The 16851-nt window shown below is 39.6% G+C and overlaps 1 protein-coding gene across 3 annotated transcripts in view; it reads right to left on the bottom strand.

Moving 5' to 3' along the window:
* The window catches only part of fgf14 (fibroblast growth factor 14), a 110149-nt gene that overhangs the window by 29524 nt on the left and 63774 nt on the right, over positions 1 to 16851 (bottom strand). The window contains exons 1-4 of one of the 3 annotated variants that reach the window (XM_032567837.1): positions 13491 to 14186; positions 12971 to 13357; positions 1412 to 1522; positions 211 to 314 (exon numbers count right to left, since the gene is read on the bottom strand). In XM_032567837.1, the coding sequence (XP_032423728.1) occupies positions 211 to 314; positions 1412 to 1522; positions 12971 to 13163 (408 nt within the window). In that variant the 5' untranslated portion in view covers positions 13164 to 13357; positions 13491 to 14186. Of the gene's footprint in view, positions 1 to 210; positions 315 to 1411; positions 1523 to 12970; positions 14187 to 16851 lie in introns of those variants that run through there. The other 2 variants (XM_032567836.1, XM_032567835.1) reach the window with 2 other exon arrangements.

Raw genomic sequence — 16851 nt, 5'->3', positions numbered from 1 at the left:
AAGCCGTTTTCTATTTTGGGTAATGCAACACATGCAGCATAGTACAGTTAAACAGAAAACAAAATTGGGAGACATTAACAAATTTAATGTGTTAAATCCCAGAAAAAAACAAAACTTAAATTGACTTTTGGTTTCATTTCTTTTTTTTTTTTTTTGCTGTGAATAAAACTGTAAAATGAACAATAGACTAGACTAAAATAGTGTTCTTACTGATGTGTAGAGATGGCCCTCCCCGTTCATGGCGATGTATAACCCTGTCTTCACTGACTGAATGGCGACAACTCGGAGGCCCACAGGAATAAGGTTAAACAATGCTGGAAAACAGATGCATAAATACAGACATTTAGATAAAAGTGCCACTTGTGGTTTTTTTAGATGTTGTGTTAATCTGGCTAAATATTAGCACTATAGTTAGCATTATGAGGACTGTACAGCCTAGCCATAGTTAATGTAATGCTTTGAGTCACTTTTTTTGTATGGATAGCCACATTTCTAAAAATGATCCAGTATTTTCAATATTTTTTTTGAGAAATTACAAAGTTCATCTATGAAAATGTTTTTTTTTTTCTGTGGACAAGCCCTATAAACAATGAAATTAATGTTAACCTAACTGTTTATTGGTACCTTGTGTACCAAACTGGCTGAATGGATGTTGCAGCTGTGTTAAAATAGGGCTTCCTTCATCACCAAACCACAGTTGGCTAAGTTTATGAATCTCCTGTTATGGTAAACGCAGAGACCCCTAAACAAAGGATTAAGAGGAGGCAGAGGTTTTGTAATTCTTCCAAGTTCTAATTCAACATCAAAGTTCTAATAATAACCCAATTTCTCCCCTGTGAATCCTATCTATAGCTTTCTTTATCTAATCAGATGTGACATGTGCCAAACCTCCTCTTGCTGACAGTGGTAAGTGACACAATGCTGAGTGTCAAGCCAGCGTTAGCACCAGGTCCAGGAATCAAATTAACCACCCAGCCTGAAGCAGCAGAGGAGCAGTGCCAGAACAATGTAATAATACCATTTTCCTCTCTGTTAAATCTGCTGTTTCCTGGTCTACTTTGTCCCTCAGAGATAAGGATGAATTGGTGTGATCCCATGGCTGTGCTTTGAGGATTCATTTTTACTCCAAAGGCTAAAAATTGAGGAAGCATATTGACCCGAGGGTTGGAGGAGACTGACTGGGAAGACAGGGAATGTATCATCTCCACACCAGAACGATAAATGTACAGCGCTGCTGTGCTGAACGTCAACGTTGTGCTGGATTATGCCAAAGGGAGTTTAAAATACTAAAAGCGTTAAACAGTTGAGTTATGATTAACAATGTTCCCTGTTCAGTGTTTTTCAATATTCTTTCAGTCACCTTTTAAAATTTTTATTCCCTGAGGCAAAAAGATAGCGCCACAGTACTCACTGGAATTACTGCTGTCATCCTTGGTCCCATCAAGAGAGCCATCTGGGTTCATTTGCAAGTAGTATCCCTGCCTGCAATATAACCTGGTCACTATACCCTTGAGCTGGGGATCTGGAAGAGAAAAAAAGGGGGGGAAAACAGACAGAATAGTCACGGTTTACGCAAAAATAAAACAAAAAATTCTGTGCAACATGGGAAGTTGGTGAAAGTTGAGAAATCTTGAAGAAAATCAGTCAGAGGCTGCAACAAGCCTTTGGTTACATCATAGTTTTAGTTTCAGGGTAAGACGCAGAAGCTTCAGATGCAGCAAGAACTACAATGGAATGGTTCACATTAAAGCACATTCATGCATAGCAATGTTTGAATCAAAGTCCAGATGTAAATCCAGTTGAAAATCTGGTTGTTGTTTTTCCTAAAAAAAAAAAAAAAAAAACAAGAATAATATAACTTGTTCATTTATTCTCTCCTACTAATTTGATTAAGTCAGAGATTATGCAGAAACTAATACAGCAGGTAGCGGTTTTGGTAAAATGTGCCTGGTCACTATACCCTTGAGCTCAGGACGAGACTGAAAACAAACGTTTTATTATAAACTTGTATTTGTATAAAGAAACAACAAGTGAAAATGATTTCCCTTCTACTTTGCAATTCTGTATTTACCTCGATGCATCAAATAATGACAAAATGCATTGAAGTTTGTGCATATAACATGACATTTACTTGTATTGCACAAGTAAACGTACTTGTACAGTACATTTATGTTTCAGTTTCGGTAGGGTTTATTGTACAATTACTACAGTATGAGGCTGTACATAAGTAAATGAGCGATGTACAGTACTTTGGTATTTCACAAGATTCCGTACTGTAATAACTCTGTTTTTCCTTTTGTTGTTTTTTGCTTTAAACTGCCATAAAAACAGCATGTGGTTCTTCTCCCTCTCCCCCGCTCTCTCTATCTCTCTCTTCCTGTCTGCTGGCAAATCCCAGAGCTACCTTTACGGGCTCATAAGCCCCATCCTGCTCAGAGATAGACCATCCAATTATAGGCATCAGAATTAATATGTGGCTGTCTGACTCCCATAATGAACCCAACAGCACCCTCTCTGGGATGCAAGAGTGTCTGTTTTCCATCCCTAACCCAACCGGGGGATTACCCACGTATTAACAGTAAATAAGTATCTTCCGTGGTTAGATTGCTCAGAGTCGCTGCCGCTTCGATGTGTCACATAATTTTTGGTGGTTTCACAATTTATGTTAAGATATGAAGAAGTGGCAGAGGAGTATGAAACAATAAAAAGAGATGTCTTAATAAAGAGCAGTGAGGTTGTTGTTCGGGAGTTTCTGTGCTGAAAGCCAGGAGGAGACAAATCCGGTGCGGAAGTGCACCCCTACATGTGTCTGGCATTATATATGTTCAACACTTACTGCAGAGGCAGCCATCACACTAGATTTCATTCTAAGAAAGCCCTGGGGAGGTAAAAAAAGAAAAAAAAAATCAAGTTCACTGTCATCCAAAACGCTAAATCATCTCTCCCAGCAAACAGGGGTGTATGTGTGTGTGTGCATGTGTAAGATGTAGAGCTGAAGAAGTCTCAAGGGGTCCATCTGAGGGGAAAGTTATGGCTTTTTTGCTACTGTGTAGGTCTGAAACGCTTATGCTAGGTACGTGTCTCACATATTCCCCGCTTCGCCTCCTGAGTTGAGATGGTACAGGATACAATCGTGCCGCTTCAGCTGAACAATGAAAATGTGTTTAAAGGAGAACATGTCTGAGAAAATGAAACACAGTTTTCATTTTTTTAATGAAATGAAAATCTGGCCTGAAGTTTTATCCACCTCATTTACTCTGATAACCCTTAATAAAATCCAGAACAGTCCACTGCCTTTTTGAAGTCAACTAGTTACTCAGTTGGTGAAAAGTGGTGCAATTTAACCTTTGTAACAGAGATGAGAAGTGTACCAAAATACCTAATTCAAAAGAATGATAGGAAGCAGGTGAGCAATCCAAAACCTTCAAGTTCAGCCTGTGCTGTAGAGTAGAGATATTCTTTTAAAAAAAGAAATAATAAAAAAACAGGATCATGAAAACAAAGGAATACAAGACAGACGGTAATAGGAAGTCACATTTAGAGTTTGAAGCAAGCCATGGGGGTCACAGAGCAAACTTGTGGAAGGTGCTTCAATCTTATAACAACCTTTGCTGTCAACAGGCAAAAAGATAAGTGTGGTGGAGAACTCAGTATTGTAATTGACCCTGAACACATCATCACCACTGCGAAACACTGTGGTGGCAGCTTCAATGCTGTTGACGCTTTTCCTCGACAAGGACAGGGAAGCTGGTGAGAGTTGATGGGAAGATGGGTGGAAAACCTGTTGGAGCCTCTCCAAAAAAGGGACTGACACAATGACCTTGAACATGTAACCGGAGTTACAAAGGAAAGATTCTGGTCAAAGCACGTAAAATGAATGGCAGAGTCTAACTCCAGATCTGAATCCAGCTGGGGGACCTAAAAGCTGCAGTTTGCAGCCTCCATCCAATCAGACAGTCATTGTCCAATGTTAATGTTGGAATATTTTGAAAAAATAATGGGCAAAGATTCAGATAGAGATTTACCCCAGAAGACTTGAAGCAGTGATTATAAGTAGTTCAATGAAGTATTGACTGAGAGAAGCTCAATACAAATGCATACCAAACTTTTGATATTTTTTTTTCTGTTAGAAATGTTTAAAATTTTTATCATAATGATATGCTACTTTACATTGCATAAAATCCCAATCAAATGTGCTTATGTCGTTAACGCAACAAAGTGTCATTCAAAATTGGACATTTTTATATTTTTCATTGTTTACAATTTTGTTCTGATGAAGAGGAAATACAACTAAAGTATTTCAGGGCAACTGAAAACCTATTCAGTGGCATCATAGGGTTTTAAATTGGCCAATCTGTTGCTTGCTGGCGTCTTAAAATGTGTCCATCCCAGCTGGGGAGATGGAAAACATCTGTATAGCAAAACAAAGTACCTTCAGGTAATCAGGATGCTAAGCTCCATATGGAGAGGGAAACAGACACATGCACTCGTAAAACAAATCCACAGTGAAATTTCTTCGAAGCACCACCTGAAGGCCAGGTTTAGGTTCGGTCTGCACTTCTTCACACGGCAGCCTCGTTTCTGCAAGACCCTAGAAAAGGGTCTTCTGCAAGACCCTTTTGCAGAAGACCCTTTTCTAGGGTCTTCTGGGTTTCTATGGATCCATAGGATCCATAGAAAATGTTCCATACACAGACATTTTCACATGGATTTTTAACGAGAGTACAATTCCCTCAAGCAGCTCCCTTTGTGTTGATACACAAAGTTAGAAAACGTGCGATCGATCAGGGACTTTGGCTTTTAAGCAATGCGTTTGTGTGTGGGCGCATGCATGTGTGGGTGTGAGGGGGAGTAAGATTGATTCTTGAGAGCAATCTCTAATAATTAAAACTGTGTTCCTGGTGGCAGGATAGGTGAAGTCTGTGTGTTTGTGTGTGTGGGCGTGTATGTCTGGTGAGAGAGGCTATAGGGATATAAATCACGCTGTGGTCCCTGGGGCGGGATAGCCGGTATATATCTCCCACACACAGATTCCCCCTTTGAGTTTGATCTTTGGAGCTTCAAAAGCAACAAGCAGATTAAGATGATCAACAGAAATTTGTGGAATACATCAAAACTATATTAAAAAAGGGCAAACTTGGATTGATGAGTTATATCTGTTACAAATCAAAATTAATTTGTTAATCTACGAGCACACCTCTTATTACCTGAAACCTATATTAGCTGCCTTGTTTAGCTATTTTCATTGTCTTTTTAAATTCCACAATACCCTCACACTCCTTCCTTCTTTACTGCTGTTCTATCATTCATTCCTCCTTTATTCCTCATTCCTTCCTTTTTCATCTCTAATCTTTTCCTACAAGTTTGGCATTTCTTATTGCTACCTCCTTTGTCCCCCATTCTTCCCCTTTTCCTTTGTTATTCTTTATCATTCTCATCATTTATCCATCTCCATTTCAAATTCTCATCCTTGTTTTACTGGTCATCTCTCAATCTATTTTCCTCAGTCTTTATCACTCATGTCGACCTCCTTAATCCCACATCCTAACCCCATTCATCCCTTACCCAATCTTCCGTCATTCATCACCCATCAACCTAGCTTCCCTCATCTTTAACCTTCATATCTATGTCCATCTTTCCACAACCCTCGATCCTACCTCCTTTATTAATCATCCATGCCTTTTTCAATCATCATCATCCTTACTGCCCTCATCCCTCTTCTCTACCTCCTTCACCTGTCATTCCTCATCCTAACCCTCATTTCCTTTATCCCTCATCTCAACATCCTCCTTAATTTATAACTCATTTTGTATCCCTACTCTCTCCATCCCTCATACCTCACCCCATACCTCCTCCAGTCATTATCCCAAGCTCTTTTATCCCTCATCCCTACATCAATTATTCCTCATCCCTCATCTCCACCTTCATCGTTTGTCATGCCTACATCCTTCATCCTAACCTGCCTCTTTCATTGTCATCCTCCTCCTTCAGTCTTCAACTCTTCCTTCATCCCGTATTCCCCGTTATAACCTCCCTCACTTAAGCCTTTATCTTTACCTCCTTTGTTTCTCATCCTGACCTCCTTTGTTCGTCATCTCTACTTCATCCAGCACTCATCCCTACCTACTAGATTCCTCATGCATCTATAAAGCCTCATCCTGCAATTTCTTGAGATGAGTTGGCAAGATTCAGTCCTCTTCTGACATCCAGATTTCCCCTCAATAAATCACTTATCCTTGCATACATGAGATGTGGTTCTCACTTGTGAATTTTGAGATATTTGATGTATAGGCTAAACATCTAAGTTGTATTCCTTAAGCCAAGACAGAATTTGATTTAATTGGCCATTTTATTATCTTTTTGTCATTTTTTAAACTTTCTTTACCATTGTGCCTCAAATTTTTTACCAAAATGGCAAAACAAAAAGGGCTGTTAATCACAGATGGGAGTAAGACATTCCCCAGTTGTATCAAAGTTGATTTTTTTTTCTTTTTACAACAGAAGCACTGTATGTTTCTACTCCTCTGTTTCTAGGGAAACAGAGTGCCAGTTTGGCATCAGCAGGGGGGGTTCCTTGGAAAACAACGTGCATCAGAAGCACAAGATTTCAAAGTGCTCTGTTGTACAGCCATGGTCCTTTTTACATATAAATTGGCCTGTCACAGAGAGGGTGTGATTTTTCTTTTTCCCTCCATAAGTGGCCTCTCCACAACTCCCTCGGCGCATTTTCTTGTCTTATTTTCTGTCGTGTCATTCTGGTGTTTGCGCAGCCACACACGTCAAGCTCGGCTCAAAGCAAGCAGAGCATGAAGGAAGGACTGGCCCACACACAAACACACGCGCACACACGCCGGCACAGCTGCAGCAGCACTTGTAGACTGCTGTCAGCTCTGTCCTGTCTGACCCATTTCGGATGTTTCTGGAAAAGAAGAAGGGCTTTTCCACACTCACACTGGCAAGGAGATACCCCCTAGTGCCTCGTGAACATATTCATTACCCTTGAGTCTTTTCACATTTTCTCATTTTTGTGTATGACGAATGGACACTTTTAGTGCAGAGTTGTAAAGAGGAAAGATTTTTACTTACAGCATTTGAAGTAAAAAATACAAGTGTGCAATTGCTTTCATGTTTCGTGAGTCAAAACTTTGTAGAACAAGCTTTTGCTACGATTATTTTTGCGGACCTAAAGAAGACATTTTTTGCTTGTTCTTTGTAAAATAATTGTCACTCAATCTGATTTGTATCTGTGTAATTTTGATTAGCCACAAATTCTCTTGCAAATTTAAGTCTGTACTTTTAGAAGGGAATATGCAAACATGCATATGCTTTTACTCAATTACATTGTAGCTCTGGCTGTGTGGGTAGCACGGTTGTTGTGCTGACAGGTAAACCCCCCAGCTCTAAGTCTTGCAGTTTCAAAGAGGTATTCTTTCATGAATGGTCTGTATTTATCCTCATCCATCCTATAGTCAACTCTGAGATGGTCTGGACATGTACAGAGGAGAGACAGTGAATGCATCAGTAGAAGGATGCTGAGGATGGCAAGAGACCTAGAAAAAGACCAAAGAGATTTATGGATGGAGTGAAAGAGGACATGAAGGTAGTTGGTGTGAGAGAGGAAGATAGGGTTACAAGGAGGCAGATGACTCGCTGTGGCGATCCTTAAAGGGAAAAAGCCGAAGGGAAAAGAAGAAAATCCTATAGTCAACTCTGACCAGCTTCCCTGTGTCTGAAGCACAGCATCCCCACAGCATGATGCTACCACCGTTCTAATAGTATTTTTATCCTAAAGCAATTTAGTCCATGTGGCAAGACTTCAGTTCTTAATTATGCAATACTTAATTTGAGTCAAGCCCACAACAAAATACTTTGAAGTTTGAGGAAATGTGACAAGTTGGGACAAAGCTCAACAAGTGTGAATATTTTATATTCACTGTAAATCAGCTGGGAACAGCTACAGCACTGCCACCTGTTTTGTGTTTCCTGACAATTTAAGTGAGATGTCCTGGATATCCTATTTAAACAGACAGCACCTTTGTGTCCTTTAAAGAAGCCTGATGAACAAACATCCAAGGTGCAGGAAGCCATTCATCTACGAAGGACCTCCAGATCACCAAACTAATCTGATCTTAGTATCTGTGCAGCATGATCTTATGGGTTGTGGATCTAATCTGGTGGGATAATTAGAGCCAGAGTAGTGAGATTATGACCCAATGCTGAATGGAGCAAGAGCTCACTTACTGGCTTTGGATATAACAGGATTTACAGTTCGCATTTAATCCTTTGAAAAAAAAAAACACAATGAAAACAAAGAAAAAAAGACTCTGTCTCTCTGAGACTCTGTTTCAGCTATCAAAAACACAAGGATGATTTGAAATGAAGGCAGATGTGACGCAAAATGTTCCAGCGTATTCCCAGAGTTGCCAGAAGAGAACAAAGATCACATCTGTGTGCTAGAGTGAACAAACAAAGCAAAACATATTCACATTAGAATAACAGACCATCATCTTTCCACCTGGGCATTTTCGTAGTGGTAGTAGTTCAAAAGCAAAAGCAACTCATCGAGAAGATTTGGTTGGAATACGTTTTAAGCCAAATGAATGACCTGAAGTCCCCAAAGTATGTCAGATGCAGTCAATGCAGCCCACAAGAAAAGAAAATCTACAGTGCTGCTGCATTCTCAAGATCAATACTCGGTGCCAAAAGAAATATAGGACACAGGGCTTCTTTTAAGTCACCCTTGCTCCATCATCTTGACACATCTCAGTGGGATTCTGAACTTCACTTCAGTCTATATTCATCCTGCTGAAAGCCAGAAAGGTGCTCCGTTCTCGGCTCAGCTGTCACTGTGAGCCTCAGTGTTTTCTTTGTTTTCACCTGGGAAACTCTGAGACTCGGCCTCAAAACACATGGGATCGGTAGTGCATGCGGCCATCGTGGTCCAGCAAAACAAAATTAAAAGGTCTATAAGGTCTCTCGGGGTCTGATATTAAATTAGACACACTAAGCAAGTCATTAGTCTTCTTAATCTGTGTGCTTTGGTGAAAATGCAACAAAAAAGAGGAAAGATGGGACAGGGAGTGAAAGTGTGGAGTGGGCTTTAAAAGGCAAAACCTCCCATGAGTGTGAATTTTCATGTGGGGATGAAATTAATGATGTATTTTCCCATTTGGCTTTTAATCATAAACAAGAATAAAATTAAAGCAACAGAAAGTGAGAGTCAGCTCTGAGTGGAACTACAGAAAAGGGAACAAAAATACATTCTTTACAGCTTCTCCCTTAATTCTATGAATTTTAGAAAGCAGCCCTTTTTTTTAAACTTAATGGCTCAGTTTATCACAGAAGTTTTAGTGTTCAGAGGCTACTGCATTTTATTGCTTCTTAACTCTTATGTTTTAAAATAATAATAATAATAAATCAGGGTGGAACACCAGAGAAGCTCAAAGTGTCACAATTCAGTTAGCAAATAATTAACGGTTCAAATGTATTACTAAACAATTAAGATTGAAGGTTAATACATGAATAACTTTTTTTGTAAAAAGGTACATTTTTACCTAAGTGTGGTTAATGATTTCAAATCATTTTTAGGGCTTATTTCCCTTATAGAGGCCTCGAGTGCTACAGTTTGATAAATAACTATGTCAACATTAAATACGTTTGTTTTGCAGACAAACGTAATTCCTGCTCATTTTACTTTTGATCCAATTATTTATTGGTCACATGAAAAAGTATTTCATGGCCCTCTTCAGAACAAGTCTGTGGATGGCTACCATTAAATTACTTCAGACTTTAATAAAAGACTTGTATTTAATCATCTAATAGTGCTTTTATTAATTCTGGATATGGATATTTATAATAGGTGTTTCTTTTGCCTAATGGCATGCACAAATGAGGACTTATTGGTTTCATATTTCATTGCATTGTGGCACAGTCAAGTGACATTCACTTCGACTCATCCACTGACTTTGATGGTTAAGGCTGTGTTGCTTTCAATTCCCCAATTTCAATTTTATTTTATTGATGATACGTCTAATTAAATCTTTTGATTACGTATTAATTTACTAGTTGAATTGTGCCACTTTTGGACCCTGATACAGGAACATCTGCCCTACAGATTAGTTGGTCCATCGTACATATAGAGGGACTCGTATTAATTTATCGGCCAAACATAACACCGCCCTCCGTCCATATCTGTGACCTCTGCTACCTTCTGTACAGTGCTCCAAATATCAAATGATGCTCCACAGGCCAAGTCAAGAGCAACAGCCGCTTACCACATGCAGAAACACACAGACAGACACCATGGCACAGCAGCTTGAAGGATAACTGATTACAAACCTCCAGTTACAGTGAACTCTGACCTGTGTCCAGATGTGTCCTCTGTGGTAATTTATATGGATTCTGTTCTATCAGAGTGCATTTAATCCATTTAATCAGTGGGGTCTAGCGAAGGAGACATTTCATCCTGATGTTCAGATGTGAAAGCAGGCAGCATGAGAGGGACTCACCGATCAAAATGGCTCTTCTTCTGTGGGAGAAGATAAAAGACTAAACGGTGCTTCTAAGCTTCCTTAAACTAGGCTGTAGCCTGGATGGTTCTGCTTTGAGTAGCTTGTAAAATTAGCTGGAGTTTAGGTGGATTTGAAGCAACAGGTTTGATGCCTGAAGATTTCTTTCTTTTTTAAAGAAGCCTGCAAAACTCCACAATCATGCCAAAGCAACCAAGTATCATCTCTGAATTATACTCGCTGTTGGCTCCATTTTCTGCGTTGAAATAATTATTGACAGTGCTCTTTAATAATCCCAGGCTGGCACATTACAGCTAAAACATTCCTGACATTTTCATAATTGGAGAAATGGAACAAATTTCAGCCTGAGAGAGAGGCCGTTGGTCCCCGAATTGGAGAAAACGTGTGTCTGAAAGGCATGACCCCGATTCTGCTCAAGATACCGACCCTTCTTTACCGGCAGGGAAATTAGTTTTGTACAAGAATCTGTTGGTGTGCAGAGCCACAAGGCAATTTACCAAGTTTCTGTATGTATGTTCCATAAAATAAGACATTTCATAGATCTGCAGCTGTGAGAGCTCGGAAAAACTAAGTCATTTAATAGAATGCACATAAATCAGATGTATGGTTTATTTTTATCCAGCTGCTGACATTTACAAAAAATGTTTGTGCTAACTTTTGAGACGCAAAACATAAAATTTTACCATATTGTTGTTTCTTTAGAGGTAGTAATGATTCACAAGTGGAATGCATGAACATGTTTATGTAAAGATGCACCGACCAGGCCTTTACTGGCCGATACGATTTCTTTTGAAGTTTGGTCTGCCAATTCCAGTTTTTAAATCCTTTATAAGGTTTATAGCACAAAAAAGGGAAGAAAATGTGTTTCCAGTTAACAGAGTAGTCTTGAATCCTGTAGAGAATGAAAGTATTATAGATTGCATTCATGCATTAATGCTCTTATATGATTTTACTAAACTGCTTTAACGTCCATGCATTTAATAAACAGGGATTTTTAGTAATAGCCATGCTGTTCAGAACTGCTCAAGGGAAAAACTGATCAATTTCAGTTGTTGCCCAATTGAAAGATGCATCTTTTTATGATGATTTGGAGTGTGGATCAAATCACATATTAATACTGACTGCGACAAAATAAAATGAATAGATGTACAAATCATGCTTTTCTTGGCCAATCTAGATTTCTAACTTTCTTTCAGGCTTTCCTGCTGGTTTTGATTTTCACGAATTCACGATGTTTTATGCCGTATGAACTGTAACATACCGGTAAAAGTAGCCATTTCAAATGTTAGCCTATCTACTGTTAGCAAATAGGCTAATAGCAAATATTGGCCTATCTGGTTAAACTTCATTTTATATTCCTTAAAGAAACAAAAGTTCAACAAACTAAATGCTAATGGTTGTTGTGCTTAGAGACTTGAAAGAAAATTGATCACTTTTAATTTTGGTCCATTTTATGTTTTAATCAAGACAGGAGACAAATTAAAGATAAAGAAATGTTGTGCATGCTCTGTGATAGTTGGTGGAAAACATATCAAATTAGCATTTCAATGTGTTTGACTAATAGGAAATAGAACAGCAACAAAGTTTCCACTATTTAACCTGCTGATCACAGACCAGAATTGATATTTAGATATCTGGCCAATTTTTCCAAAGTTAAATGTGTATGATCGTATTTACACACACTGCAAAAAGCCGATATGTAGAGATGCACCAATCAGGTTTTTGCCAGCTCCTACATGTTGGCTCTGTTCATAGAGGCCTGACTGGCGGATTCAATATTTTTAAGACTATATAACACTTAAAAAAGATAAGGAAAAATGTTTTTAATGCAACAGGAAATTACAGAATCACAAGATTGCCTCCACCTGTGTAACAAGGAGACAATCCTGATAAGTTTAACTAATCAGGATTTTATCATTAATATTATTAGACTCAAGATGTGCAACAAAGTACATGGGCTCATGTTTAGAAAATGGTGAAACTTGTTAATTTTGAATGAGAAAGAAATCCTTATTCATTCCTCTAATCACTGATCGGAGTGCAAAGAGGGAAAATTGGCTGACTGTGATTGACCCATTGGTGCAGCTCCATAAAAGTGGGAGCTCTTACTTTTATTCCAGTCTTAAGAGTCAAAGGAATAATCATAATTTGGGGAATTTGACCAGCCAACTCTTTTTTTTCCCTAAGACTTATAGAAAATAAGAAAAAAACGTGCTGCGTTTTTTTTCCCCTAATAGATGTAGTGGTTTTGAATTCAACATTTTAAAATAAACGAGTTCTTAGCTTAGATTAATTTAACAAATACGGTTTTACAATATCTGACTTGTCAATGTTTTACCTTCCAGTCCCCGTTCTGAGGTAATAATTAAGGGACAACTAATTAGTGCATCTTTACTTATGCGTCAGCAACGAAATACTTCGGCACACTGAAGTTCCCAGACCTTGTCTCCGTAGCCTTCGCTTCCTGAGCCCGAAGATGCGCACTTTTGAGAAGATGTCGACCAGGTTCCCATTGCAGAGCCCCTTGTTCTTGTTGGGGCTCTTCCTCCGTCGGTTTGTGGAGGGTCGGTCCAAGTGCTGCTCCCGCGCTTGCCTCTTCTGTCTGATCAGCCCACTCGCGATAGCAGCGGCCATGGCTCGGAAATGTCACAGCTGCTCGGGTCCAGTCTGCACTCAGAGAACAGCCGCCTCTCGGAGCTCGCAACCCGGGTCACAGTCCCATACCGGCGGGGCTAGGTATTTCTGACTGCTGGTTTTCCTCTCCTTTGTCCAACCCCTACATGGTACTGGTGATACTAAACCAGATTCCCATTATCATTCGAAATATTCTGGAGCACGATGGGGGGAAAAAAAATAAAAATAAAAATGCACATCTTCATAAGTAATCCCACTCATCAGTGACAATGCTCTTGATAAGAAGCCCAACTCATGCGCACGGAGACCTCGGGAGAATATTCATACCTGTAACCAGCGTCTGGTTTCAATCAGTCAATTGTCCTTAGAAATGTTTAACGGCGGGTGCGCTGCGTCCTAGCTGGGAGAAACAGAAAAAAAATATCCCACTCTTCTCCCTTTTTTTAAGCTTCTGCTTTATCCTTCCTCCTTTTCTTCTGCCATGGGAAAAGCGGCACTGCTCGGCCAGCAGCAGCGGGGACGCCCGTGCATGTGCGCCGCCGGGCAACTCAACAAACACAGGCGCCTCCTACGGAGAGCTGAGGAGCCGAGGCGAGACGCGAAGTTTGCAAGAAGGTATCCGCGACAGCTTCCACTCCCCGAAGAGACGTGCACATTAAAATCACACACCCACACACACACACACACACACGGAGAGAGGAATGCGCAACAGTAAAGGAGCTTCGCAATTATTTGACAATCCTTCCGGTTAATGTTGCGTAAAACGCAATCCGGTAACACAACAGCAGTCAGTTAGACCGAACAGGAGGGGCGAGAGTTGATCCGAGTACCGTGCAACGTGACGTCTGCGTAGTATGTAGATATAGAAATGTAAACTCCCTGACGATCGGCGCATTATATGACCCGTGACATATAATGAGAGAGAGATGAGTGTGCGTCGATAGGCGCGTAATGGGGACGGAGGGGAGGTAGAGGGGGGGATGCTACTGACAAAACAACGCGATTTATTTTCCCACGCTCAATGGGAGAAGAAAAAAAACAAAAGAAGATAGGAAGTGATAATCAGTGGTATTAGCCTGTACGCCTCAGATCAACAAAAATTCCCCCCTCATCAACAAGTCCTAACCACAGGCTACATGGCTGAGGGTGACGGATGCCCCCGCCCCGACATTCCCTCCTCTTCTCGACCACCAAGCCCCTGCTTGAGGGAGCCGATTTTACAGACTGAGAGGAGGGGACTTGCATATTCTCTCTCCTCTTCGCTGCATCATCAGAGCTCACATTGTTTTACTAATGCATTCGCCTTAATTACTATTATTATTATTACTTCTTTTGTATTTTTATGATTTACTATGAACAAATGTAGAGTGACAAAACTTTGTTTTTACAAAAGCAGAACTACAGGATGCCGTCCAGAGTGTATGGGCTCCGCTGATTGTGCGTGGCTTCAGCACCACGGACAGCGCCAGTCGTTTCAGGTCCACGCTGAGATGGAGGGAGACGTTTTCTCCAGACAACCCTCACTTAAAAAAAGAAGGGTCGGCTGCAGCCCGTACGAAAGCTGCAAAGCATTAGGCAACCTTCTCGTACCTCAGTGTGCATTCTGATTCGCAATAATAATAATAAGAATTATAATAACAAAAGAAAATACATGAGAGGGGGGGAAAAAACAATACAAAACGTTTAAAGGGAATAAAATTTAAGCCTCACTCTCCGGCAAAAAGAAATTAAAACTCAAGAGAGCCATCTGCTGTTTGTGGCTGTAATTAAACATGCGGGCTCAAGGGGGACTGTTGTGTTGCGCTGCATCCCGCAAATGTGTGCGTTTACTCTCAGCACGTCATGCTCACCTGTTGATAACCAGCTGTACTGAGAATCAAATAAATAATAACAATAATAATAATAATAAAAGAAAAATGCACCAAGGAGCCAATCACACACATAAGCAAGTGACTGGGAACAGTTTTATCGGCGGTTTTCAGCTGCAGACCGCAATGCCGCTTCACCGGGATGTAAGAATAAATTACGTTTATTATTTCGTTTATAAACATATGGTGTTATAGACATTTTAGTACAGTCACTCGTTGTTTAAATCTTATCAGATAGAGGTTGCATTTCGGCTCTACTGATTTTTTTATTATTTTTTTGTTGGGACAAACAGTGGAGGCTACAGAAGTTTATGACCCGTAGCTTCCTGTTGGGATGCAGTAAACGCTCCAGCCAGCAGCGGACACTGTCAGCTCAACAATGGTCTCACAGCAGCATTTAGATTAGCACCGACACTGTGACAGATCAGGCGCTGATGAGCCAGCTGGTTTCTCCCGTTCATGTAATATAACTCTCTACTCCGGAACCGTTGCGACGTGAGACTCAACAATATATGCATAGAGAAACTGGACATGAAAAGTTCCTAAAAGGAGAAAAATAGTAGTTGTACTAAATTATTAAATTGTACCATTCATTATGACAGAGTTTGAGCCATGTTTGTAAAGAATTAGCAAAAAAATGAATGTTTCTTGATGTGCAAAGCTGGTAGAGAAATAACCCAAATGCTATAATAAAGAAGAGTGTTCTTCACAACAATGTGGTTCTTGGTGTTTGTCTATAATATAAAATTAAAATAAAAAAACACTACTTCAGGGATATGAATATTTTTGCAAGATACTGTATAAAGTCAGTTCAACAGGAATTGCATTTCAAGATGCTTTGCGAGACACACGGGTCTAATTCATAGACAAATCAAATTTGGTTCATATTCAGTTTACATCAGTTTGTTGGTTAGTCAGATTTAAAAGTCAAATGAAATACAGTTCATATACAAATTACTTTATATTAGAGTTAAGTTTAGCATATCCTTGGGCAACTTTTTAAAAGTTATAGACTTTTTAAACTTTTTAAAAGTTGCCCAAGGAAGCTTCTTGTAAGGACTGTTAGAATTTGCAAAAAAAAAACTCCTCACATTTCCTAATTTATAATTACCTTGAAAACGTGTTAATTGTCCAAGCAAAGTCATTTCTACATATGCACAAACAAATATTAAGAGCCTTGAAAATGTGGTCCTCATGAATATTTATGCACCTCCTAATAAATACAAACAACAAGAGCGAAAGCATTTATTAGTTTGGATAAACTTTCCTACTAAATTCGGAAAAACATGTACATCCCAAAATGTCCTCCTTAAGCCAATCACAGCTTATTGATTGCAGGTGTCTAAAACATGTTTTGAACACAAAGCCGGTGACAAAAGCTAAAAGATCTGCACATACCTACATTTTTTCTCCTCTTGTACGTGAATGTATGCGATTCCATGGCAATCCCATTCCATTTCTAAGTCGAGCTCTTGCCATAGGAAGCTTAAATGCCCCATTTATACTCCCCTCTTTTAAAAGATCGAATATGGTTAGTTTGACCAGACAGCCTGCCCCGAGCTGTTCACATCCATTTGTTCACAAATGCCTTAAACACTTCATTCATTCCCTAAGTTATCGCAAGAAGAAAGACATTAAGACGAACACATTTCGACACTTTGTCTAAGCCCACAATCTTGCATTTCCTCAAATGAGATCTGACGAAACGTTGCCACAGGCTCGAATTTGCAAGACGTGAACGGCACCGCAAGGAAAGAACGAGGTGTTTATGTTTTTTTATTTTTTCATTTTCTTTTTATCATCCAGGAAAGGGTTTTGCA

This window comes from Xiphophorus hellerii, chromosome 7 (genome assembly GCF_003331165.1).
Source record: "Xiphophorus hellerii strain 12219 chromosome 7, Xiphophorus_hellerii-4.1, whole genome shotgun sequence".
NCBI lineage: Eukaryota > Metazoa > Chordata > Actinopteri > Cyprinodontiformes > Poeciliidae > Xiphophorus > Xiphophorus hellerii.
Note: the sequence above shows the minus strand (reverse complement) of the source record. Positions and strands in the feature narration are given on the sequence as shown.